Source organism: Chelon labrosus, assembly GCF_963514085.1.
Source record: "Chelon labrosus genome assembly, chromosome: 15".
Lineage (NCBI taxonomy): Eukaryota > Metazoa > Chordata > Actinopteri > Mugiliformes > Mugilidae > Chelon > Chelon labrosus.
In genome coordinates, this window is record NC_140348.1 from 23,697,585 (window position 1) to 23,723,478 (window position 25,894).

The window sequence follows — 25,894 nt, forward strand, 5'->3', positions numbered from 1 at the left end:
ACACTATAACTACTATAATGTTTAAGATATTGTTCAGATTTTTCTATTTTTAAAAAGAGGACCCACATCTATCATCATTTTTACCATTATACTATGATATTATTGACATTTGACATCAGTGGTGCACTAGAGGACAGGTAACCTCCTCTAGCCTAGAAAGAGGCTTTTAGCATAGCATTAGCTATTAGAAACATTTAAGGTATCTATCCTTTTACGGTTCTGGACATGTAGAAAGTCCCATTGTGGTGTAAATTTTATTTATTTGTGTGCCAAGAGCTGGATAATGAACTTAAAGATGGATGGCACCCGTTGTTCATCTGGCATGTAAGCCGATCGAGTTAACGATCTTTTGTTTTTGCACCATCTGGCACCCTGCATAAGTGCAGCAGTGTTTCTGTAGATAAATATTCACAACACAAAGATTTATTCAACCCTATCTGCAGCTGTGTTTCAAGTCTCTTACAGATTTCAAGTTGTAATACCACAAGTGGCCACCGGGGCCGACTATCGGCACAGCGTCGAGCTCTCTCTTACGTGTTTGGTTGGAAAGTATGATGTATTCTGTCTGCCTCGCTAACGCTAGCACTGATTCCCAAAGCACATTACTTTCAGTTCATGCTGAGTCATTACTAGCTTCAGAACACTCACTTTTAAAGTAGTACTAGTTAGAGCTGGCTGATAAGAGTTGTTTTTTCCTTTCATCTCCCACTGTTTCATAGCACTGAGCATTCAGATTCACTCATCGCTGACTAGAAATGTCTTTTTGACCTTTGCTGACAGCTATTACACAAATCAGATCCCTTTCATTGTGTATCAGTGACAACACATATTAATATCATTGTAAATGCATCTAATTTGCCTAAAACCTTATTTTCATCTAAACTACAGGTATTAGCAATCAACCCTTTGTGGAATAACAGCATACAAGGTGTTATGACAGCAGAAGAGTGGAAAGAAAAAAAAAATTTGACCAGAAAAGTAGGCGCATTTAAGTTTATCTGCTCCAACCTGCAAACATATGGCGTCTAGAACCAGCGTTTTAATGAAAACATATTGCACCGATGCATTTTGTACACTGAATTTCCTTATTTAAAATTCTCAAACGCAGCAGAAATGTGAAAAACAAAACAAAAAAAAAAAGGTTCTGGCAACGGCAAAACGATCTTGCTCTTTTCTTGGTCTGTCACTTTCAGCAGCACTTTCTGACAGCAGTTTAGAGGTCTGGCTGCCTCACTTCCCTTAACCCAGTGGAAAGAGTTGCGGTTAGTCAGGGGTTCCTATCTAGATGAAAAGGTAAGATACGAAACATGACTGAGCTCGAGCTTGTGCTTTTTGAAAAGAAAAGAAAACACTGTCAACGTAATTAGGGGTTAGAATAGGGTGAAAAAGATCAGAGTTGTTTAACCCTGCACTCGTCTGCAAGATGTTTGTGGAAGGATTACAAATGGAAGGGTGATCAAAAAGCATGCATTTAACGTGTTACGGCGCTGCAGCACACGTAGCGCACGCCTCGGGTCGGCTTGATCTACAGCTTAAAGGAAAATCACATGGGCTATCCTCAAGGTCCGTGGTCACTGTCTCATGATAGCACTTAAAGCTACAGAAACACACAGCAGGCCGGAAGAGCACAGCCGCTGCACGACGACCACTAAACCACCAGAGGAGGAAGGGACGATGCTGAAAAACGTAAGTTGATTACACTTCTGGCAAAGGCTGTGCAGTGAAGCTGACGTGCAGCGAAGTAACACACAAAGTGACTGTTGTATGTGTGTTTTTTTTTTTTTTTTTTTTCAACTTTTAAGAAGATTTTATGCAACTTGTGACGTCATGAGAGATAATCATCATTCACCAAATGATTTAACAAACAATGACTGCATTAAGGGTTCAATCGGCGCGGCCCCGGGGCTAAGACGTCACACTGTTCATGAGTTAATGAAGCAGAACTGGACGCATATAAGAAGTGTAGGACGAAGCTGCGACCGTGCATGCTTACGTAAAAAAAAAACACTTGAACGTATCTCATTTAGTTGAGCGGTGTTCAGCCACAGTGAAACAGCTAAAGCAGCCCATCCTGAGAGCTGAAGGAGACTCAACTAACTTGTTAGATCAAAAATCATTTTTAAATACTTGAGCCTGGATGGAGTTATCGCTTACCTGGTAGAATTCCCTCAGCCATGTCTTCTGTAGATTGTCCGGCTGGAAAAAGAAAGAAAAAACACAAACTGTTAGCCACATAATTTAGAAAATTTGAACTATAACGCAGCGTTTCCCACAAAATTTTATAAAACCTTGATGTCTTAATAACAGCCCTTAATTATGATGCAACTATCTATACAGTATATGACACATCAAATAAGATCATGCGTATCGTATCAGTCTGTCTTTAAATTTCCGTAATAACGCGGATATTGGGTTTAGCCACAAACAGTGCAGTTCATGTTCATTAATACTTAACATGAGCTGCTGAATCGTGGCATTCTATTCAGCAAATGTACGTAAGATTAAATAAAGTATCAGCGAAGAAAACGTATTTTAAGAAAACTGCTGAATTTCGATCCTACTTTGCTAGCTAGCGCTTATAAAGTTTAGCTAGCTCACGTTATGTCTGGAGTCGTTTCTTCGGGTTTTTAGACCAACTCTCTTTAAATAATAATTCTAAATCTACATGGTCTAAAAAAAATCAAGAGCACAAACATCGGGGAAGTCGCTGTAACGTAAAATTTTGTTAGTGAACAACACAAGTAGCTTCACATGCTACGGTAAACTACAGAGCAGGTTAGCGACCGGTGTGTTTGGAAAACATTATCAAAAAGTATAATATAAATGATAATATAATGATAATTATAATAATATGGTAATAACAAAGGTCGGTAGTTAATCACATAGCTAACACAAAGAGACAAAGAACCAAAAGTTTGTGTTCACAGGGCAATTACAGCAAAGCAAGTCCTGACACGCTCTCAAATTTTGCGATTGGTCATAATTTTGCAGAAAAAAAAGGTGGATTCAAGAAATAGTCCCATTGAAAATATGCGCCGGCATTACAACGTTTGGTCAAGCACATACAGCAGGTTGTATCAACCCGTGGGTGCTCTCACGACAGCGAGAGGTCGTAACTGAGCCAAGATTTGATCTGTTCCGGGGCCGGGTGAGGTTCTCGTGTTTAGCAGCAGCCACGACGAGCCAACGCTGCGGAGAAACGCTCCCAGCTTCAAAACAACACACTAGGTGTAAAAACCACTCTTAAGAGTCAGCAGCTAACCCAACGAGCATGTCTTTAAAAAAAAGGGGTAGCTGGAGCAGCCAGTGCTAACCACTGCGCCACCCTGCCGCCCCTAGATTATATCGACTACTGCTAAATGTTGCTCAGTCTAATTCTGAAATTTGTCTGGGGATTTTTTCTAGCTGGCTGAAGAATGACAGATCTATTTAATTAATATTATTATTATTATCTTTTTGTCTCCTTGTGTCTATAGGTTGTAAATCTGGAGGGTTTCTCATCCTGCGAGTGAGCACATTCACTCAAATCCCATCCTTGTACATCCTTCTACACTCTATAACTCTAAACACAGTTTGTGCGTGATATTTTGTGCACACTGTATGGACCTTGTGTCGCGTAAAGCAATGCACCGATACATGTGCATCTACTGGCAGGTTGCCGCCTCGCTCCAGTTACAGTATTCTTCTCACAGGGTCACAGATCTCAGTCTCCAAGGCATCAACACTCCTCTCACCATCATTCCTGTTTCTCACTTCCTTTCACTCTGCCCGTCTCCGTCATTCGTTCGTTCTCTCCCTCTCTCTCCCTCTCTCTCTGTCTCTCTCTCCTCCACTTTAAAAGGCTATTCCCAGACCTGGACTTCATTTGGTTTGTGCAGTGGAAAACAGAGACAGGGCCCTTGGCAGTCTACCATTTAAGGAGAGATCTCCCGATGTCGATAACTAGGTCTGATGAACGTGTGTGTTTGTGCGCGTGTGTGTGTGTCTTAGTGTGTGTGCGTTGGGAAGTTGGTCCGAACAAGACGAGTCTATAATAAGAACACACAAGGGATCTGCAGGCTCTGTTGGTATCGTTAATAAAGCCTTAATATAATACACGCGCTAGCGCTCTAACCTTGGGCGACTCCAACAAGCGCAAATCACACAAAATACCTCAAGATAACTTTATCACAAAAAAAACATTTCCCATATTGACAAAATAATGTTCGTACAGCAATATTATTTATTTTCCCCTGATATGGAAGCACATGCAAAACGACCGGGGTTTTCCGTCTGTTATCTCTTTACGTAAAACGACCTGTAGCGCAACCGGTCGGCTCGCCGAGTTGCGTCGTCAGTGACAGCGCGGATGAGCGTCTCGTCTCCACGTGGAAATCTCTCAGCCGGATCAAGGGTTGTTCTCTGATTAACTGATATGACAGACTCACTCAGTTTTGCTCCATCATTCTGTTTCACTCTTATCTATGTGCACTTTACTGAACAAGGGGGGTATATTCAAATGCTGCTTTTCTAACAGGAGGCTTTCTTTTGATCATAATGAGCAACTCAGACGAGAGTTAGTTAGATTGAGACATAGGGGTGACTTGCTAGCTTGTCGTCTGATGTCCTGTTGCTCCTCTGTCTCCATCTTTCACTATATTTATATTGTGTGTTATACACCGATCAAGCATTACATTATGACCAACTTTCTAATATAGTGTGGGTCTCTGTGGATCATCCCACAGATACTTGATCAGTTTGGAATCTAGTGATGTTGGAGGCCAGGTCAACACCTTGTGCTGTTCTTCATGTTTTCTTTATAGTTGTTTTTAAAGTGTTTTGTGTCTGTGTCAGGCTGCATCCTGCTGGGGATGGTTGCTGCCATCAAGGAGTGTCATTGCTATGGGGTGGGGGTGCCTGGTCTGGTCTAGGTGGGAACTACATGTCTAAGTAACATCCACACCAATGAATGAATGCCAGGTTTGCCAACAGTCTCCCAGCAGAAAGTTGAATCGTCAGAAGACGGTCGATGCTATTCGCTTCTCCTGTCAGTGGTCATAATGTTATGCGCGATCGGTGCATATTGCTGATAAGAGCAACTCCGTTTAGAGAACTCCATTTATCAAATGCGGTTTATTTGATTGAGCGTTTCATTTCCCCTTTAACATTAAGTATGACGGCGGGGGGAACCCAGCTAGCCTGGCTCAGTCTAAAGTTTAACCTCTAACAGAGAGTTAGTTTAATTGCCGTTGCATACAACTGTGTAAAAGTGTCAGTTTGTGGCTTTAGAGGAATTACACGCTGTATATATTTCTTGCCTAACCACAGTTTTTTTACGTTCAACCAGCACAACATCTCCAGCCAGAGCAGATTTCCAGGCAGCTCCACTGTGCCTTTTCTTCCAGTCTTCATGCTAAGCTAAGCTAACCGGTCTGCACCTAACACACACTCTGGCAGGCAAGTAAGTGCAAATACATCCCTTTAACATCAACGAATGAATTATTTCCAAAGCGATGCCCTGACCTGTACACCTGTACTTTCCACAGATGTAACGCTAACAAACGAGCAGATTAAAAAGAAATAATAATAATAACTGGCCCAGGGAGGCATTTCTAAGGAAACCTAAATGTCTCAGAACTTAGCAAGTGTGTGTGTGTGTGTGCATGTGTGGTGCACCATCGTCCCAGCTTCAGCCAGATCAGACAGAGCATAGGTCTATATAAGGACATAAGCAGCGGACCTTGTCATTAGTCACATGGACGGAGGAAGAGAAAAGGAGAGTGAGACGGAGACAGGCACACAGAGGAACAGAAAGGTCCGGCACCAGAACGCTACCACCTGACTGCCAGGGTAGCGTTGTTAAAAAAAAAAGGGGGGGGGGGGGGGGGGCCCGAACACAGTCATAAGTTTACATGTGTCAGCTTTAGATCCTTAATCCTCTGAAGTGCGGGATCGCCGGCGATAGCGCCATCCAGTAACGTGGCAGCCCTTGACGAATCATCCTGATATTTTTAGCTCTTTCCATTGGTTGTTTCTCCCAGGACCACTGTTAGCGGCACTCTCTGCAATTTCAAAGGCTTCCTGTGTTCAAACTCATATCACAAAGACACTCGGCTGCACGGAGAGACAGTGACTGCAGCAACTAAATAAATCTCTCTTAAAAAGAGGCAGAGGTGACCGTGGGTAATGAGATAATAAAACCAACTGTACTGTTGACAGTTTTACGAACAAGTCTTAAAGTATCTCATCCGGGCGATTTCGTGTGTGTCCTATATCGACGGCAGGCGCAGATCGGCCGTGTGGAAACCTATGCAAGGCTTTTCTAGAGTAGAGCGCCGCTGAGATTTAGCCCGAGCCTCCAGCTTCTGATGTGCAGCAGAGATGTGCGAGTGATTCTGGGGAACAGATGTTGGCCCTGCCCGGGTGGCTCGCGGGAGAGTCCGGCGGGGCCCTCGGAGGCCCGAGCCCCGAAGAGAAAGTGGGCTAATAGCAGAAGGGAAAGGGAGGACGGGCCGAGTCTAAATCTGTAGCCTCGGCTCTTCGCTTATCAGGAGTTAATTTGCAGTTAATTAGGAAGTGGGGCTATACAGGCAGAGAGGTAAAAATAAACCCTCCACATACACCTCCTCTTCCTCTGCTGGCTCTTTCACTCGCTTCGTTCTCTCCACCTCCTCTCTCTTCTTTGCCCATGCCTCTGTTTTCTCCGTCGATGGCCTACTTTTCTTACAGCGTGGGGCACTAAGAGCCTTTGCATGGGTTTTACCGGAAATCTATTATCACCTCAGCCAGAAAAGGTAGCTCTGGAGACCTTTCCCACTACACAAAACCATCGGCAAAGAACGGGATCATGAACCCTGCCAACCTCCACCGAGCTGCACTCGAACCACGACAAAGGAACGAGCGTGAAAGACCTCGCAAGAAGACCCTGGGCAGAAATGTGACTTTCAGTTTGACTACATGTACCCTCGTCTTCCTTCGCTCTTTGACGTGACAGTGAAAGAAACGAACAACTCCAACCCTCAGCTCTTCTTTTAAGTAGGTCGCAGCACTTTCTCTAAGCCCTGAGTGCAGGTAAGACTGTCTTGTGACATTTGCCAGTTGCAAATGTCCATTCTTGGAACTGGACAAATACAAATAGCATGCAAAGCAATCGAGCTTTGCATGCTATAACTTTGCAAGCCATACACCGATCAGGGATAACATTATGACCGCCTTGCTAATATTGTGCAGGGCTCTCTTGTGCCTCCAAAACTCATCAGAGAATGGACATGGGCCTTCTGAGGGTGTCCTGTGGCGTCTGGCAACAGAATCTTGTTAGTGGGGGGCTTTGAGTACTATGGGTTGAGGGGAGGGGCCTCATCAGATACTTGATCAGTTTGGGATCAAGGAGTGTCATTGCTATGGGGTGGGGGGTGCCTGGTCTGGTCTAGGTGGGCGTTACAAGTTCTCACACTCCTAAACGTTTCAAGCGATGTAGGTACTTCGGTTTTTATTTGCCGTATAAATAGTCCCGCTAAAATAAACACCGAATCCTAATCACGATATGCTTTTCATGAGGTGGGCGACAAAAGGTTTCATTAGCACAACTAAAGCAAAAGTATCTGTATGACTAGACCACACCAGATGGGCTGACTTGGGAGCACGCTTTTTAAACCGACTCTGACCTGAATCACATAGTTAGGTTTCGGCAACCGGCTGCTTGCACGTGTCTAATTAAGAGTCTTTTCTGCACAAAACTAAATTCCACGTGTGGTGATCTCTAACCACAGGAAGTGATGTCTCAAAACTTGTACACATACGTTTTGAGAAGATAGCACAACCCATATTAGACTTCATGCTCACCAGACAACCGTTACTACTTACTACTAGGAATATAAGATGAATTATAAACAGATAAATTTAAATTTGGTAAGTCTGGATGTGACTGTTGGGTAAGAATAGTAACGTGAAGCCCTGCTGGCGTCCCATAGGTCACAACCTTCAGTTCTCCTCGGAGTCCCAAGGGTCGTGACCTGGAGTTCGCGCACTCCTCAGTAAAGGCATTCTCTAGCTGCGACTGCAGAAGCATTCCCCAGCATTACAGCAGCCTGGTAGGGAAATTACGTCAAGGCCAATCCCGTTAAAGACCCCCGCAGCGCTCTGCCGGGAACACATGGCCACCACATGAGTTTCCTCCATCTACCACCTACTCCTCATACGCCAAAGGGATCCTCGAGCTGTTTTCTCCTGGCCCTAAATTTCAGCTACAGTGTTATTATTTTCATTAGGTCCCGCTGAATTCTAAGTTTGTCCACCCTCGGCGGTTCTCGTTTCAAGCTCGCGTTCTCACACCAGACAGGCACCGGGGCGAGAGAAATACACTTCTATAAACTGCTTTGCGCTGCAGCTCGCAACCGACATAATTGAAAAGGAAAAGAGTGGAGATGAGGAGTCTTAAAAAAGCAACGGTTGCTTGGTTACACCTAGCGCCGATACCAGACACTCGCAGGTCTACCACAGAAATAAAAAAATAAAGTCTATATCTGAGGTACAACTTACAAAACCGAAGTACAGTACGGTGTGGCTCTAATGTGGCTGTCTTTTTCCACCTCTGAGAAACTCGCTCTAAAGCATTTACAAGAGACACCTTAACATTTAACAAACATGAATGATGTGTGGTGGAAGCTTTCATCTGGAGCTCTGGTCTGCACTGAACTTACGGAGCCAAGTTTTTAAGGTTCATCTCATCAACTGATAAAAGGCAACGCGCAACAGTCACACAGAGCACAATAAAGTATACATCAATCAGGCATAACATTATGACCACCTTCCCTAACATTGTGTAGGTCTCCCTTGTGTCTCCAAAACAGCTGGGACTCCTCAAAGAACGGACATAGGTCTTCTGAGGGTGTCCTGTGGTGTCTGGGAACAGATTCTTGTTAGTGAGGGGGCCTTTGAGGGGAGGGGCTTCTGTGGATCATCCCACAGATACTTGATCATTTTTGGATCTAGTGAATTTGGAGGCCAGGTCAACACCTTGTGCTGTTCTTCATGTTCTTCATGTTCTTCATGTTTTTTTGAGTAGTTCCTAAAGCGTTTTTCTATGCATCCTGCTGGGGATGGCTGCTGCCATCAAGGAGTGTCATTGCTATGGGGTGGGGGTGCCTGGTCTGGTCTAGGTGGGTGCTACATGTCTAAGTAACATCCACATGAATGAATGCCAGGTCCAAAAGTTTCCCAGCAGAACATTGATGGTCAATGCTATTTCTTTCTCCTGTCAGTGGTCATAATGTTGTGGCTGTTCGGTGCAACTACTTAATTGTGGGTGGTGCAACAAGCCGTGAACTATTATCTCCTTATAAAACCGATATGGTGAACTTGTTAACACAACGCCCAGTTACACAACAAGCAGGTTAAGAGTCAGCTGCATGGGTAGGTTTAGCAGTCTTGTTAACATCAGAAGTTCAGTTTTCATTCTACTATTGACTCAGCTTTACACGCCACCAAATTATGATGGAAACATTTGTCTGTCTTGATGGTAAATGCTCTATAATAAGCCCCACTTATAGCAAGTGCTAATTGTTTCCTGTTCAATGCAGGCCACGTTTCTAATGGTGGATTTATCAGTGTTTTTTTTTGTTTTTTTTGCAGCCTGGCGTCTCAATTCTGGTAAACACGCCATTTGGATGTCATTACTGCTTAAGCAAGTTTCAACCACTGCACACAACCGGACAGGCCTACAGCCACTCAGAACAATTTTGTTCTAAACTAATTCAACTCCATGAGGCTAAGATGACGTATATACAATTATGTCGATGTCCATTAGCACTCAGCCATGACCACGTTAGCCTGGCGGATATTTGCTCGAGCATGATAATACTTTCCCAACAGAGAGACAGGAGACCAGCTTTTAAAAAAAACAAATTAATTAATATTAATAATTTAGTGTGCAGGGGAAGTTGGGCCGGCTTCCAGGCTTTAACATTTGAACGGTCTTTCATAAAAATCAATGTTTTCAAGTACATACAGTAAATCACACCTAATTTGCGTAGACAAACCACGGCTGGGGCACGTTAAGAGGCGATGAATTGTATTGTTCAGATTATAACCACCTCATTTGCAATGCAAAACGACGAGAGAATACACCAGTGACAGCTTTGAATACGAGGAAAGTCTCTCCCTGCACTCACTGTTCAACACTCAGCTGAAGCAGAGCGTCTGCAAATTCTGTAAAACAGAAGTTAATTTCCTCGTAAACAACAATGCAAACGATCGTGACAAAACATACAGCAGCGGCACTGGGCACGCAAGAGACATTTCACGTCAAAGAGTTGTTGTTTTTTTTCCCCAACCCCTGCAGCACCGATCCTTGTTCAACGGGGCAGCTTGTGTGTGTGTGTTGACAGACTGTTTAAAAAGAGGTTATTGGCTTTCAGTGGAGCAGGCAGCTGACTAAAAATACCCTGGCTAGATGGAGGCCTTTGACTAAGGGAGGGGATGTGAGGTAGCAGAGCAGCTGGAGAATCAGCAGGGGAATCGGTTTGATTGGCTTGGCGCCGCGTCCTTCAACAGGTTGCCGCCGCCCGACGCCACCAATGCCACTTTCCCTTGACAACCGCCCTTCGTGGATGTTCAGCGGAGGTCGCGTGACGCAGAGGTGCGTCCCCTCAGTGTTTTACGCAGCTCCACATCAAACATGCTCATTATGGAATTAATTAGAGCCAACCCACATTTAAACACTGAACTGGGCTGGCTCCTGAGAGATGCCTTCACCCTTCTAGAGGGTGAAGTGTCAAAGGATGGAGGACGAACGGAGGAACACCTTTGAGGAAATCTGTGCAAAAGAGCGTCATCTAAATGTTGACGTGAATACTGTTACAATCAGCTGGAGGTGCTAATTGCCTCGCTAACTGCAATAAAACCAGTGAAAACGAGATGAGTCAACTACTTGAATCACTTGAGAGCCAGTCAAACAAAAAAAAAGTGTGAAAACATGATAGAAGTGTGGAACATCTGTCTGTTTCATGTGTTGAACATGAAACTGCAGTCTCCTTATAACCCCAGACAGATCTGATACTGTATACAGAGAAGAAGCTCCACGTCACATGTTCCATCTATGTCTTTCACTTTGTCACACTGTGTTTTGTATTGTTTTTACAATACAATTTTTCAGCCTTCGGTAGCCACTTGAATCAAACTAGTTCATTTGAAGCACATTTTTAGACCGGAACAGAGGAGGTTGTTTATGTTCTCTATACCTGTCCTGGCCTCAAAATGAAATGTCATCTGGCTCCTTTGCAGTATTACTGAGTTAAAATGATGCATGTCTGCAGGAAACCCTAATGACACACCAAGCTGAGCTGATGGTCGGCTGCTTGCCAGTGTCAGGACGATGGCAAAGATCTGTGGTACTCCTAGCTTTGGTGCCGTGTCCCACACCTTTGGAACTGACCGGCTGAGGTAGCTTGGCGAACCAGTGCACGAGAAGACAAACGGATGTGGCAAAAGAATGTAAAACAACAGTCAAAGGGCAAACGAAAGGCTCTTCTCGCTCTACACCTTCATCAAATCCTAACAATCAAATAATGAAAACCTATTAATCCATGTTAGTGGATGGGACTTTTTCTTTTCAAGGGTGGTTTCAGTCATTTTAGCTAGGTTGGATAAGTTTTAGTTAGTTATTTGACGCTACAGAAACAGGATGTGACGTAATGGCGACAACCAGCCGCCATGCCAACCGCTCCGTAAAGCAGTCCTGTGGGAACATGAGAGTTGTAAAAAAAAATGAGTACAGTGTATAATCCAACACTTCCTTGTAGCTGGTGGAGGTAGAACAAAGCGGAGTATTAATTACACGAAAACGTTGGGTTGGGTCATTGATATCACAACTCCACTCTCGGACCGTACCAATCAGACTCTGGCTCCAAAGTCGCAAGATGCCGCCACCCGTATCCCCAGGACAATAGCGTTAGTTTGGCCAGTGCACGGAAGGAAGTGGGGATGCATAGTCCATATTTATATACAGTCTATGCTCCAGACATAGGCAACCTAAGCCCTCAGCGGCCAGTAGTAATTTGTTGCCAGTTTGTTGCATCAGTTCTGGGGATGCAACAATTCGTCGACATAATTAGTGAATGTAGTCTGATTGCTGGTTGGAGGTCAGAGCCACTGAGGAACAGAAACTTGAGAGCATGTGAGTGTGAATGGTGACGCCCTACAGGATGAAACAGCTGCATTTTCAATTACACGTAAAAAGTAAAAGTCTGAAATGAGTTCTCTTGTCAGAGATGTTGTGTTAAAAAATGTTGAAAAGTTCATCAAAAAAAAAAAATGTTTTCATGCCACCCCAGTCAGTGTCCTTGTTCTGTTCTGTTGGTTTTTTTTTTTGCTGACTGATTTATCATGTATCTAAAAGTGTCAGTTCACAGTGACAGGGTGTGATCCAGCAGAGAGCACTTTTACACACTAACTATAGTTTAAACAAAACAGTGCAACAATACACTTCTTTAAGCTGATTGTTCAGCCTCTTAAAATCTATAATAAGAACTTAAAAAGCACAAATAAGACCAAACAGATGTCTGTCTGCGCCGTCGTCAATAACGCCACTTTGAGCGAAAATATTTCAGCTGCACACTTTGAATGTGAGCTCTACCTATGACCTGTTTTTTTATTTTTTTTTTTCTCGTGACATTTTTAATCTAGTAAGTAACCCCATGAGCTAAATGGGGACCAAGATGCGGTGGTTTCAGTTTCAGTTTAGTTCTTATTTTATGTTAAACCACTTAAGCAGAGTGTATGGCTCTGCGGGACTTGACGCCGGAACCTACCTATGTAGCCTACAGGGCGCCTGTGCCAGCAACTTGTTCACACTTGTGCGCTCATCAGTCTCAGACCCAAACACTAGCCTGATCTGTGTGTTTTTTGTTTTTTTTGACAGTCGGGACAATTTTTGTTTCTACTTCCTGCTTCACTTTCAACAAATGGCGACTGAAACGTTCGCAGAAAAATCTCCGCAAGTCGTACAAAAGCTTGTATCTCCGAATGTTTGTATGTTCCTCAATGTGGTCCGTCTTTATTGATGCGAAAACAATCAATTCGAAAATTGCAGAGATGGAGAAGCGGCCGGAAATACTAAAGTGTACCAATCACAGCTCTTGAAACATGTAGTCATATTTCTGGATAGGTGCAGGTCAGGCTACGGCGTTAGGGCCTACGTAGGGTCTGGGCTGAAGCATAAACCGCCTTTTACTCTTGTGTAATTTCTTTAAAATTCTCCAGGGGGGGGGGTTCAGCTTTTTAAGCACAACATACCTAAACAGAAATAAGTCTGTATCGAGAATGGATAACTTAGATTTCACGTCTGAAAGCAGAAAGCACATTTATTCGTAGCCAGGGGCGTAGCACCAAATTCTGGGCCCTGTTCACTCTTAATGTCAGTGGGCCCCTCTCCCACCTGAATTGATGCATTTGGCCTACTTGTGCTCAAACACCTATAAACATCAGGCTACATCTGGTTTGTGTACCAACGCTTTGATCTGTGACACATTTTGATTTAAAAACATTTAATTGGACGCAGTTACACAATAAGTAAACTCCTTTCGTAAAGAAAACACTTAACAGTTGCTTCCCCTCATTCTGCCTTATTTCTTTTTCTTCCCGCTCTTTCTTTTTCTTGTAGCCCAATTTGTGTTTTTTGGGCGGGCATTATGACAGCTAGCCTCCAGGTCATTCAATCTGGTCTCACTGGTCACCAGGCGCTGTCTATGGGCAGACTAAACCATTTTGTGTCTCCAAGAGGGGGCTCCCAGAATGTCCAATATGTTGGGAGAGCTGTGACAGAAAGATCATTCTCTCAGTTGGTGTATCAATATATTTGAAATACATTATGACGCCAATTAATTGGAGGGCCCAATTCATTCAAAAAGAAAATAAGAAATCAGGATTTTCTACCACGGCCATGTTCTTAGCTGAGACGTTCAGGAAGGATCGGGGGATAATCTCCGAGAGCCTAGACGCCGTTCATCCCTGACAACAGTTGCAGGTACTGCTGTAGGTAAATGAGCATGTAAACTACTATTATAGTATTCATACCAAGGGAAGCACACCCACCCCCCTTTTTTTTTTTTTCTTTTCTTTTTTTTTTTTTTTTTTACTGTGAATCAACACCGAAATCAGCTGGGATTTGTGCAGATCAAGTGTCATCACAGAACAGGAAATTACAGCACAAAGAGCAACCGCAGCTGTGCGGTTCAAAAAACCTTTTCCACACCGAGACTGCAGCGCATACGGCAACTACTGTAAAGCTCGCACACCTACAGTAGGTGGATGGATGTAGGAGAGAGGGAGGCTGCACAGTCAGAGCTAAGGGGTTGCTGTGTGAAACTCTGCAGTGCAGCACAGAATAAACCTCATTTTTTATCTAATAAATTATTTAGACACTATATTCCTCAAGGCTGACAGGATTTCAGTGGAAAATCATTTTTTAATTCACATCTAAACAGGATCTTAGAAAAAAAAAAGGACATTTGTAATTAGCCTGGCAATAAAACTCACCGTTGAAACATGTCGCATTGTGCAACACACACTAGGCCCAAAGGGAGCTCGGCAACTAACAGAGCAATGCTACTATCTGAATCAGTGTGAGCTCTCCCACTCACACCTCTGCCCGTGTGTTACTCAACACCGACAGCACAACTCCTTACAACAATGTGATGCACAGAGCTGCCCGTACTGCAGTGAAATACCTCCTCGGTGAGGCGTCACAAACAGGAACCCTGAATGCATGGCAATTTCCAGCGAAAGCACACAAGAAAGCGCGGTGTGACTAAGCATTTTGTTGTGTGTTAAGACTTCCACAGAAGGAGAAATAGCGGGGTGAGGATGCAGTTCAACGCTGGCACAAAAATAATTCTTAATGAATCAGATTTGTGACGAAAAAGGGAACAAAGCGTGGGAACCTTGTAGGTCTTGTAGGTTCACAGACCCTGGTTGCTGCGAGGAATCCAACATTGCGCTGCATACGACTGCGCAGTTATTTTGAAATTCCTCCGTGTTCCTCTTACGTATTTTTAACACACAACAAACCAACCACTGGCCTTCAGGGCTTAAGGAGCTTGCTTCAGACCAGCTGAATCTTTTTCAAGATTCGTCAAGCAAAGCTTCAAGGAAAGCGTACCACACCTGAAGCCTGTAACAAATTGAGAATATGCTGATTTATTCCAAAGAACACAGTCGTAACTCAAACATTGCGTTGGCACCTGTACACAGCTGGCGTAAACGTGTGCGTTTAAAGGTCAGCGCACTAAAAAGCAGAACATCTCTCTGCAAGAAGCCTGAAATAATCTGTCAAGTCCTCTGGGATCATCAAGAAGCTATTTAAAGGGACAGTCGGAGCAGAATTTATCCATAAATCACCCATTAAATCCAGAGGCGAGTGTAATATTTTCATTTCTGATTAAAGGAAATGAGGTGATGTGATAGCACAGCATGGCCTGGAGGCCCGCTGGACTGCCCACGCTCACAAAATGTTTGTGGTGGAAAACTGGTCTGGAGTCATTCCGCTGGAAACTGATCACACCCTGGCAGTGTGAAAACATCAACGTACTCGTACACACCAGAGCTCTGTGGGGTTAAATTCGTCTGCAACAAAATGGCTCTGATTAGTTGTAGGACGTATCCATTTGCATGCAGAGGTACTTTTGCTCTCCATAAAGAAATCAAATGGTGCATAACACCAGGCTACACCAGACAAAGCAGCGCAACAAACAAATGAACCAACTTCATGCACAATTGGTAGGACTGGCTGACAAACGCTGTACTTTTCAAGGTACCGAATGAATTATATCTCAACTCCCGAGTACTGATTCATGTTAAATCAATCCGTGCTTAATTTGAATTACCAGACACTGAAACACTGGCTGTCACTCCAGTATAAAAATAAAAGACAACAGCAGACGTCCACCAAAGGCGGTTTTGATTTCAACAGTACGAAGGTTCACTTTGCTAATGTATTTATTGTTGAAATGGACATAAAAAGACTAACTTTTTACACCTGAAATTACATTTCTGTTATTCAAAAAGGATGGGGAGCCATGAAGTAGAGGTTAGAGAAGTGGACTTCGGAGTGTAGGGTCACTGGTTGGAAATCCCCCCCCCAACATCCATGGGTGAAGTGCCCTTAAGCTAGGTACCTGAAGCTAGTTACACACTCCGCGAGAAGCGTTTGTTTCGACAGGGTCATTTATACTCCTCATAACTCTTCATAAGGCCCGCCCACTGCAGCATACGTCACACGCGCTAAGCATCGTGGGAGACGACGGGGACGATGACAGGCAGTTTTCTTATTATTTTCTGATGTCCCCCAGTCATTTTGACGGCCGTGTCTGCCAGGTCGCGCCATTCATTCGACATTCACCCACACACAGTATCACGATCTGCGATGCTTTTCCGCATTAACCGCTCCCACTTCCAATTTCTGACCAACCACAGAATACAAGAAAAAAGTTCTGCCCAGATAATGTGTTGAGAACAAGCTACAAGAACAAAACAACGAGAAATTTGTTCTTGCACCTAGGGCTGCGAGAATAAATGTCTTGCTTCTTGCAGAGGATGTAAGTGTTAAGATGAAGTACGTAGAGAAATTTGTTCTTGTTCTTGTTCACCTCGAGAACAAGAACAAATAAGAACAAATTTCTCGCTTCTCGTTTGTTTCGACAGGGTCATTTATACTCCTCGTAACTCATAAGGCCCGCCCACTGCAGCATACGTCACACGCGCTAAGCATCGTGGGAGACGACGGCGAGAGGCAATTTTATTTTTATTTTTCCAATGTCTGACCAACCACAGAATACAAGAAAAAAGTTCTGCCCCGATAATGTGTTGAGAACAAGCTACAAGAACAAAACGACGAGAAATTTGTTCTTGCACCTAGGGCTGCGAGAATAAATGTCTTGCTTCTCGCAGAGGAGTGTGAGATGTCTTGTATGGCTGCTTAAAGTGGATGAGTTAAACGTAGAGAACAAATTCCTGGTATGTGTAAATGTACTTGACCAATAAAGCCAATATGAATTACATAAACTAGTCCCCCCCCCCAAAAAAAAAACAAGGTACCACTGGGTACTCGTGTTCTAAATATTGCTCCAGACAACAGTCATATTTCTGCCAATATTACTTCTAAATACAACGTCTGAGTCTCAATACTTGCACACACATCAACCTTCAAACTCAAAACATTATTCAAGACATGCAATTATTCATTTTATAATTAGAAATTAATCCCTGATGGCTGTTCACCGAGTGACATAACACAACAAGGTGTGTCACTACACTACCTGCCCGAAGAAAAAGTCACAAATAGCCTGTCTTTATGTGTGTTACCAATACAAGGTAATTACGGCGCAGCATCTAATTGGGCGCCTTCATTTCTTTCCACAGCTCTCTGATGATGGCAACGACGCGGTGGGAAACTATGAATCACCAAATATGTTCCGAGAAAGGGCTTTGTTTCTGTCTGCTAATGTATAATAAAAAGGGACATACTGTACACCATCACAGAGAGAGGAAGGGTGTGTCTGGTGTTTTAAGATGCCACCCAGAACCACCACACTGTAATTACACGCCACAAATCAACCCTAGATAAAGACTACTGCGAGGGCAGGCTGTGTCTCTCTTTGATGCGCTCCCGAGGCACGTTCGCATTCAGCTGGCTGCGATTAGAGAGCTGAAGGATGCTGCGTTCAGCGTACGGCTTCAGCTACGACGTCCATTTCTTTAATCGAGCTTTAATCAACGTCCTGCTTTCTACTGACGGAATAAAAGAAGATGAAGATAAGCAGCTATTTTTTTTTTTTTTTATGCACACATGCAGAGTGCAGGGCTAAGGTCATGGTGGTCACCGCAACTAAATGACATCATCGTTTAAGCTGCAGGAAATCTGTCTTGCACAACGCTACACATCACAGTGGAAATGACAGAGGAGTGAATGACATTACTGGAATTATTAAGAGATGGAAATTGCGGCCTTCCCCAGTGTTCTTGCTCCAGCTTTTTCCACCCACCAGTACCAAATTAATTCAAAAAGAAGCGATTCTTCAAAAACAAAAATCCACGCCGGCCACATCTGGGTCACAGAAAGAGAATGACTAATACCACCTTTTTCCTTTTCTCCTTAAGAGGGGCTCTTTAAAACTTCCAGGGAAAGCACCTGAATGAGTGCAATCTCTCAGGGAAAGAAATAAAAACTCTCAACTTTAACAAGTACCAGACACTTTCCTGGAGCACCAAACAAGGTTCCACATGGCATCGGTAATTGAAAGGTCTAATAAAATGCTGCACAGGCCTGGTTACTGTCTCTGTGAGTGGGATATTTTGTTCGCTCAAACAATAACCACCCCCACCCCACACCCCCTCCGAGAAAAGGAGCGTTGTGTATAACTGGAAAATGTGAAAATATACCAAGCTGGGTTTTTCTACACAAACACGAATCGATCAGCGGAGGAGCAGCTCAAACAACTCGGAGGATTCTTTTATTATTTTTATTTTTTTTATTGTTTTGGGCTGAAAATGTAATCCACGGCTTAAAAGCTGTCAGATGCGGCACTGGAAGTTAATCTTGGTGTTTACTTTGCTCCTGTCCTGAGTAATTCAACAAGTGAGAACAGAGATGGCAGCTAAGTTCCAGCGAAAGTGACATAATCAGAAAAAACCCAACACATGATGCACAGACTCCCGCCGGTGTTTCTTTTTGTTCTTCATCTGCATTTATACCAGTCTTTTTCCCTCCAAGAACCGCTGGGAGTTATTTAAAAAGCTGCCTGACAGACACATTTACTTCTCTGGCTACCGTGCTCATTTTTTCCTCATAAGTGAAGAAGACAAACACTCGGGCCTCATAAAAGGGAAGGTCTTGAACGATCAAACCTCCTGCACCACCTGTTCTGTACCGAGAACAGCTTTACTGTTTCAACGCATTTCATCTTTACTCTAACGATTCCAAACATGAGAGCCTCATGATCACGTTTGTTTTCTGAATAGTGAGTGTAGGATTTTGTGGAACACAAGGAGTTTGTGTTTTAAGATTTATTTGCCCTCATAAAAACATGTGACAAGGAGTAGGAATTCCCCAACAGTAGCAAAAAAAATCCAAAACTGTGCCTCTGGGGACGCGATATCACAATCACATTATGTTTTACTTGTTGTGGACAGGCTTTTTAGAAGATGCACGCATGTACACTCTGAACGAATGGGGGGGTAAGTAAGGACTCAAATGTTGCTGTAAAATGGTGCAAGTACTACTGTGATATACACCGATCAGGCATAACATTATGACCACCTTCCTAATATTGTGAAGGTCTCCCTTGTGCCTCCAAAACAGTCGAGACTCATACGAGAATGGACATGGGCCTTCTGAGGGTGTCCTGTGGTGTCTGGCAACAGGATGTTGTTAGTGGGGGGGCCTCTGAGGGGAGGGGCCTCTGTGGATCATCCCACAGATACTTAATCAGTTTGGGATCTAGTAAATTTGGATGCCAGGTGAACACCTTGTCCTGTTCTTCATGTTTTTTTGAGTTGTTCCTAAAGTGGTTTTGTGTGTGCTGCCATCAAGGAGTGTCATTGCTATGGGGCAGGTGGGGGGTGCCTGGTCTGGTCTAGGTGGGTGCTACATGTCTAAGTAACATCCGCACCAATGAATGAATGCCACGTCCAAAAGTTTCCCAGCAGAACATTGAATTGTCACAAGATGGTCGATGTTATACACTTCTCCCGTCAGTGGTCATAATGTTGTGGCTGATCGGTGTAGACAAAGAAATTCAAAGTGGAGCATGAAACCCATGAAAACCCAAATAAATAAATAAATAGTAGAAGAAGAAGAAGAAGAAGTTGTTTCCAGGGGCGCAATGCCTAATTCCATCTACAGAACCTTTCTCTAATTTAACAGCTGTTGAGGTAGAGGTGCTCAGACAGCCGGGGGACACCACGAAAGCCTCTACCAAACTGGTTCTCCTCGCCTTTTCAAGAGGAGGAATCAAAAAAAAAAAAAGGGACATACTTAGAAACAACTGCATAATTTAGCAGCGGAAGGAGGAGACGCAGCGAATTAGGCTGTCACAGACTCCACATGAAAAAGCCTGCTCTACTTTCTCGGGCTTTGAAAAAGTCGCCCCCGTTGCTGCTGCTTCCCATCTCTAGAGGCGAGATCTGCGTGGAGATATCTGACGGGGCCGGAGAGCGTTAGGGCCTTAAAATGTCCGCCGACATTGATCCCCGCATCGATCCCCGAGTCTGCGTCCGGCACCGTTGCAGGCATCGATTCAGCAAAACCAACAAAGGAGAAAATGTTGGCGTTGGATGGATTTGAGAAGACGAATGTGACGGCGAGAGCAGAACGCAAGCTAATAGAAGCCTTTGTCTGTTTATATGTCAATGTTTTCATCCCTGGTGAGCCAGATCAATGAGAATCTTGCTTACATGAACCTTTACATGAAAGTGTAGCCCTCGGTTGTAGCCTAGAGGTGCATGCAAAGGAGTTGAAGTATTTAATCATGCATAAAGTCAAAGTTTGTGACAAAAAAGACCTGAAACAACAAAGTCTTAACTGCTTCAAGATAATTAAAGGTATTTATCATGACTGAAGGGTATCTGGAACCGAAAACCACCTCTAGAGGAGATGGATTTGGATATTTTAGTCACAGCATTAAACCTAATCTCTTTAAAAACGTCCCATATTTTAATCCTGAACAAATCGGTATTACAGACAAAATGAGCTCAGAAGGTGCTCATAATCTCCGGGGTTTAGCGAGGGAAAGAGGACATGATCGTCCCGTAATCTGTATCCGTGTGAGAATAACATGTGATTACAATTAGAGCAGAAATATCCCCCCGTCGCCGGCGTTCGTGCAGAGCGTGTGACGAGCCATTATCGTTCTCTGATGTGACAACCCTTGATCTCTCTCTCTCTCTCTCTCTCTCTGTCTATTCTGAACCACTGTCTAGAAAGGAAGCAACAGGAAATGGTTAGGAGTAGGTGGAGGAGGAGAGACAATGTCAATGTCTATAGTACAGTTGGTGCTTCCTTTAGGTGGCGGTGCATACACTTCTACTTCCTGCACGCGAGTCACACCGTTCTCGTGATGCCGTCGACTGCACACATCGTCTCTGCACCGTCTGTTTTTTTTTTCTCTCCTCTTTCCGTCCACGCCGCTGTCCTCTGCCTCCTTGCTTGCTCGCTTTCTATTGTCCCCAACCCCCCCACCCCCCTCGGCGTTGTCTGTTCTTATCTCGCGGGGTTCTCCTGCGCGCCGCATCCTGTTTGCACTCGGGCAGGACAAACATTGTCTCTGTGTGACGCCGAAGACATTTCACAGGCTATCACGTTTTCAGCATGGGCCCGATATCTCTATAATTGGGTCCTTCCTGCTGTGGGAGTGAGAGTGAGCGAGAAGGGAAAGAGGAAAAAAAAAGAAAAGAGGAGGCGGGAAAAGAAAGAGTGAGCGACTGGTGCTCAGATGGGTCAGTTTTCCATTTCCACCAGGACTCCATTAAAATGTCTTACAAAAGCCCTGCGACAATTATCTCTCGTCGCTGTGTACTCTGCTCAGAGGAAAGATCAACATGGGGATCGGTTCGGCGTCAGACAAAAATAGGTTAAATCCATCACAGTGCATCGGGGCAAGCCCAAACTGGGACAAACCAGGCTCTAGCCCCGGCTCTTACAACCAGAAATACGTCCAAAATATGTCCAGATTGAGAATACATCTCCCGTGAAGTCCATTTAAAACAATTCCCGTCAGAACTGACCTTCAGCCGGTGCCAGAAAACCAGACATCCAAAATAAACAGCAGAGAGGGTGCTGGGTTTTCCACACAGCGCCGTGCCTGCGCCGAGACCTCGACCAGACCTAGAGCGAGTGAAGCCTCAGAAACACCACAACAGCTCTCGGTGGTTAAAGCCCGGGGCAGGACACACGACCAGCTGGTTAAAGATGGCTGACCGTGTACGTGAAGGCTCAAGCTTTATTTAGAAGCCAAAAGTTTGGGTTTTTTGGGGGGAGGGGGGTAGCGTGCATATGAATAACACTACCCTGGCCTTATAGCTGGAGCGTTCACGTCTTTAGTTGTGTTAAATATGCTCCATTTGCAGCAGTAAACTCTCCGTTAGACATTCAGCATCTTGATCTGATTCCCTTAATCGTTCTCCTTTTTTGGAGTCAGGGGTTCGTACTCTTTTTTACGCACCCGCATGATTTCACAATTCAGTTTCACAACTTTCTTCCGAACCGACATCACAGGGCAGCAGTTGTGAAAGTGACGGGGACAACCTACATTTGTAGAGGTCGTTGACAAGTGTGTCACACGTTTGGCAGCGTGAGGAGTTTTTATTTTTTTTTAAGTAAGAAAACTAGCTGCTGACCATGTAGGTCATTGGAACAAGAAAGCAAGAGGGAGAGTTTGTGAGAAAGAAGACACAGGGCATTGATTATGCAGTGTGTAGGAAAAAAAAAAAAAAGTTATGTGTGACTAAGTTCCGCATTCACACAATTTTTTTTTTTCCCCCTCTGCATAGTCAAGTCACAGGTTCCTTGATCTTTAGCACTTTGGTTTACGGTGACTATATAATCCGGTCTCCATCGATGTGAAAGGAGGAAGAAATCAAGAGTCAACAGGTGTGGCCGCGGCTCTCTGCTCTGGTTGTAGTTTGAGTTTGTGTAGCAAATGTGCATTTGCAGGTTTTTGAGGTGCATTTTAACATTTCAACATAAGCTAATTTGTGCAAAGAAAAAAAAAAAAAAGGTCAGTGGCTCATTAAGGTTACTCTAGTTCCTGTTGTGGGATTTTCGTGACAGTGAGTTTAACGTTCACACTGTGGGCGAAATAAGCAACAACTTGGGCGGTTTAGGCTTCTGCGTCAATTTGAAGCCGTAGCTCACATTTATATGTTTTATTCATATTTAGATTCCAGTCCCCTCTAATTCCGATTTAGATTATATACACTGCCTGGACAAAAAAAAAAAAAGGATCACACACACTAATATTTCATTGGACCTCCTTCAGTTTTGATTACAGCACACATTCTCTGTGGCATTATTTCAATAAGCTTCTGCAGTGTCTCAAGATTTATTTCCATCCAGTGCTGCATTCATTTTCCACCAAGATCTTGTATTGATGATGGGAGAGTCTGACCACTGCACAAAGCCTTCTCCAGCACATCCCAAAGATTCTCAATGGGGTTAAGGTCTGGACTCTGTGGTGGCCAATCCATGTGTGAAAATGATGTCTCATGCTCCCTGAACCACTCTTTCACAATCTGAGCCCCATGAATCCTGACATCGTCATCTTGGAATATGATCCATTGATGGAATAACCTGGTCATTCAGTATATTCAGGTAGTCAGCTGACCTCATTCTTTGGGCAACATAATGTTGCTGAACCTAGACCTGAGCAACTGCAGCAACCCCAGATCATAGCACTGCCCCCACAGGCTTGTACAGTAGACACTAGGCATGATGGGTGCATCACTTCATCTGCCTCTCTTCTTACTCTGATGCGATGGTTCCCCACTATCCTTCTGCAATCTCCTTAGATGTTTTCTCTGCTTGATGCATGCCAATGATTTGACCCTTCTCAAACAGACTAACATCTTTTCCACGACCACAGGATGTGTCTTTAGACATGGTTGTTTAAGAAATGAGAAGCTACTCATTGCATCAGTTGGGGTTAAATAACTTGTTGCCAGCTGAAAGATAATCACCCATGCAGTAATTATCCAATAGGAGGCTCGTACCTATTTGCTTAGTTAAATCCAGGTGGCGACTTTTTATTTTTTAATTTTTTTAGGCCAGGCAGTGCATATTTATTGTTCATACTGGGCATCTCGCAGAGCAAATATAAAACCTGGTTCCACTGTACAACTATTCTTCTACTACTTCTTTTTCATAATGATTGGTTGAGGCATCACTGCATCACAGAGGCAACAGAAACAGACAGCTCAGCTCGTAGGGGCACGTGTCGGACATCAGCTCGCCGCTCATCACCGTCTTCCGATGAAAACGCATCGTAGCTTGTTGCTCACTCAGTGTTGGCCCCTCTTGGGCCGGCTGACTAACCACCCCAGAGACATGTCCATTGTCCGTGCAAATTCTGCAGAACGAGAAATGATCATAGAAACCCATGTCTTTCTTTTCTTAGTTTTTATTTAAACTCCTCTCAAAACTAATTTGAGTCATCACACCTCCCGCCTGAGAATGTCTAAGAATGTGATAACACTCATGCACGCACAAACACTGCTAGATCTTATAAATAAGTGGGAGCTGCGACGTGGGGCAAAAAAACAAAAACGTTCACCTGAAAAATGGCAAACGAGCGCTAAGTCCTTGCAAACTGCCAAAAACCGAATGCCGAGCGCTAATCCCATCCTCAGGGTGATTCACCGTTTCCAGACGCTCGTTCTCTGCAACGGTGCCCTTGCCGTCTGCCTGGCTACATCCCCCCCCCCACCTTCAGAAGGCACAAAACACCTCATCAGTCTCACAGACGCAACCACTCAGCTTCCTATTTACTTCAGTCTGCTCTCATTCATCATCTAATATGTCTAATCATGTCCCGTGGTCATGTCCCGTCACTCTGCGGCGACCTTGCAGCAGACGTGCATCGACACAACGCGAAGCGGGGAATGTGCACAGGCTACACACACACACACACACACACACACACACACACACACACACACACACACACACACACACACAGGATAAGGAGTGCAGACTGGTCATCGTGAGAGACGTGTAAACAGGAACTCAGAGACAAAGTTCTACGTAATCTCTCCGTTCCAGATGCAACAACAGCTTCGCCCCCTAAACACACACTCTGTTGTCTCTAACAAAACTCAACCATTTTGGCTAATTCAAATAGCCTGCGGCGAACAAACTCCACTGAGTCACAGAGGCAGATGCAAAACATGTTGCGCCTAAACTCACCTTCACTTCCACTCAGGCAAAATGGATGCGAGTCCGAGGCACGCACAAACACCCGGGCCTGCCCAGGTACACACAAATACACGCACGCACCCTTTCTGATATGGGAGGGGCGTTATTTTTAGACCCCTAACAATGTTTCACATAACTGGTGACTACACCGGTTCATCAGAACAGAAGAATATTACGCCTGAACATTATGTTCTGCCACCTGACATTCAATTATTCTTAAAAGCTTTGCAAGGTCTCTGACAGAAAAACTCAAGCACAAAACCTTCAGGGGCTTCAGCAGGTAGCATATGAAGAGCGCGCCAAATTGTGTGGGTAGGCTATACGGAAATGTTCAGCCGACGAGACTCCACGTGACTGAAAATGAAAGCATCAGCCTCTGTACATTCATTCATTCATTCATTCATTTTCTGTAACTGTTTGTTCTCTGGAGGGTTGCGGGGGTGGGCTGGAGCCTATCTCAGCTGTGAATGGGCGAGAGGCGGGGTACACCCTGGACAGGTCTCCAGTCTATCTCAGGACTAACAGAGAGACAGACAACCATTCACACTCACACCTACAGCCAGTTCAGAACCACCAATGAACCTAACCAGCATGTCTTTGGACGATGGAAGCTGGAGTACCTGGAGAGAACCCACGCAGACACAGGGAGAACATGCAAACTCCATACAGAAAGGAACCAGTCAGCCTGGATTAGAACCCAGAACCTTCTCAACCAATAGACCTGATGATATACTTGAGTGACAGCACCTCTCGTTTGACGTAACAAAGCATAAAGTTATAAAGAAATGCAAAAATAAAAAATGCGGTGACATAAACCGAAATAAATGCATTGATGAATACATTAAAAAAATGCAGCAATTTTTTAATAAAATACATAATTGAATGGGAAAGTCAATGAATCTGGGAAATAATACAAAGAAATGCAGAAAATATATTTGTCACATTTTATTTAATTAA

At 44.1% G+C, this 25,894-nt stretch overlaps 1 protein-coding gene across 1 annotated transcript in view; it reads right to left on the bottom strand.

Annotated features, from left to right (window-relative positions):
• Nucleotides 1-25,894, bottom strand: part of inpp5a (inositol polyphosphate-5-phosphatase A) — a 147,849-nt gene that overhangs the window by 102,015 nt on the left and 19,940 nt on the right. The window contains exon 2 of the mRNA XM_084562292.1: nucleotides 2,155-2,196. Within this exon, the coding sequence (XP_084418418.1) occupies nucleotides 2,155-2,196 (42 nt within the window). The remainder of the gene's footprint in view (nucleotides 1-2,154; nucleotides 2,197-25,894) is intronic.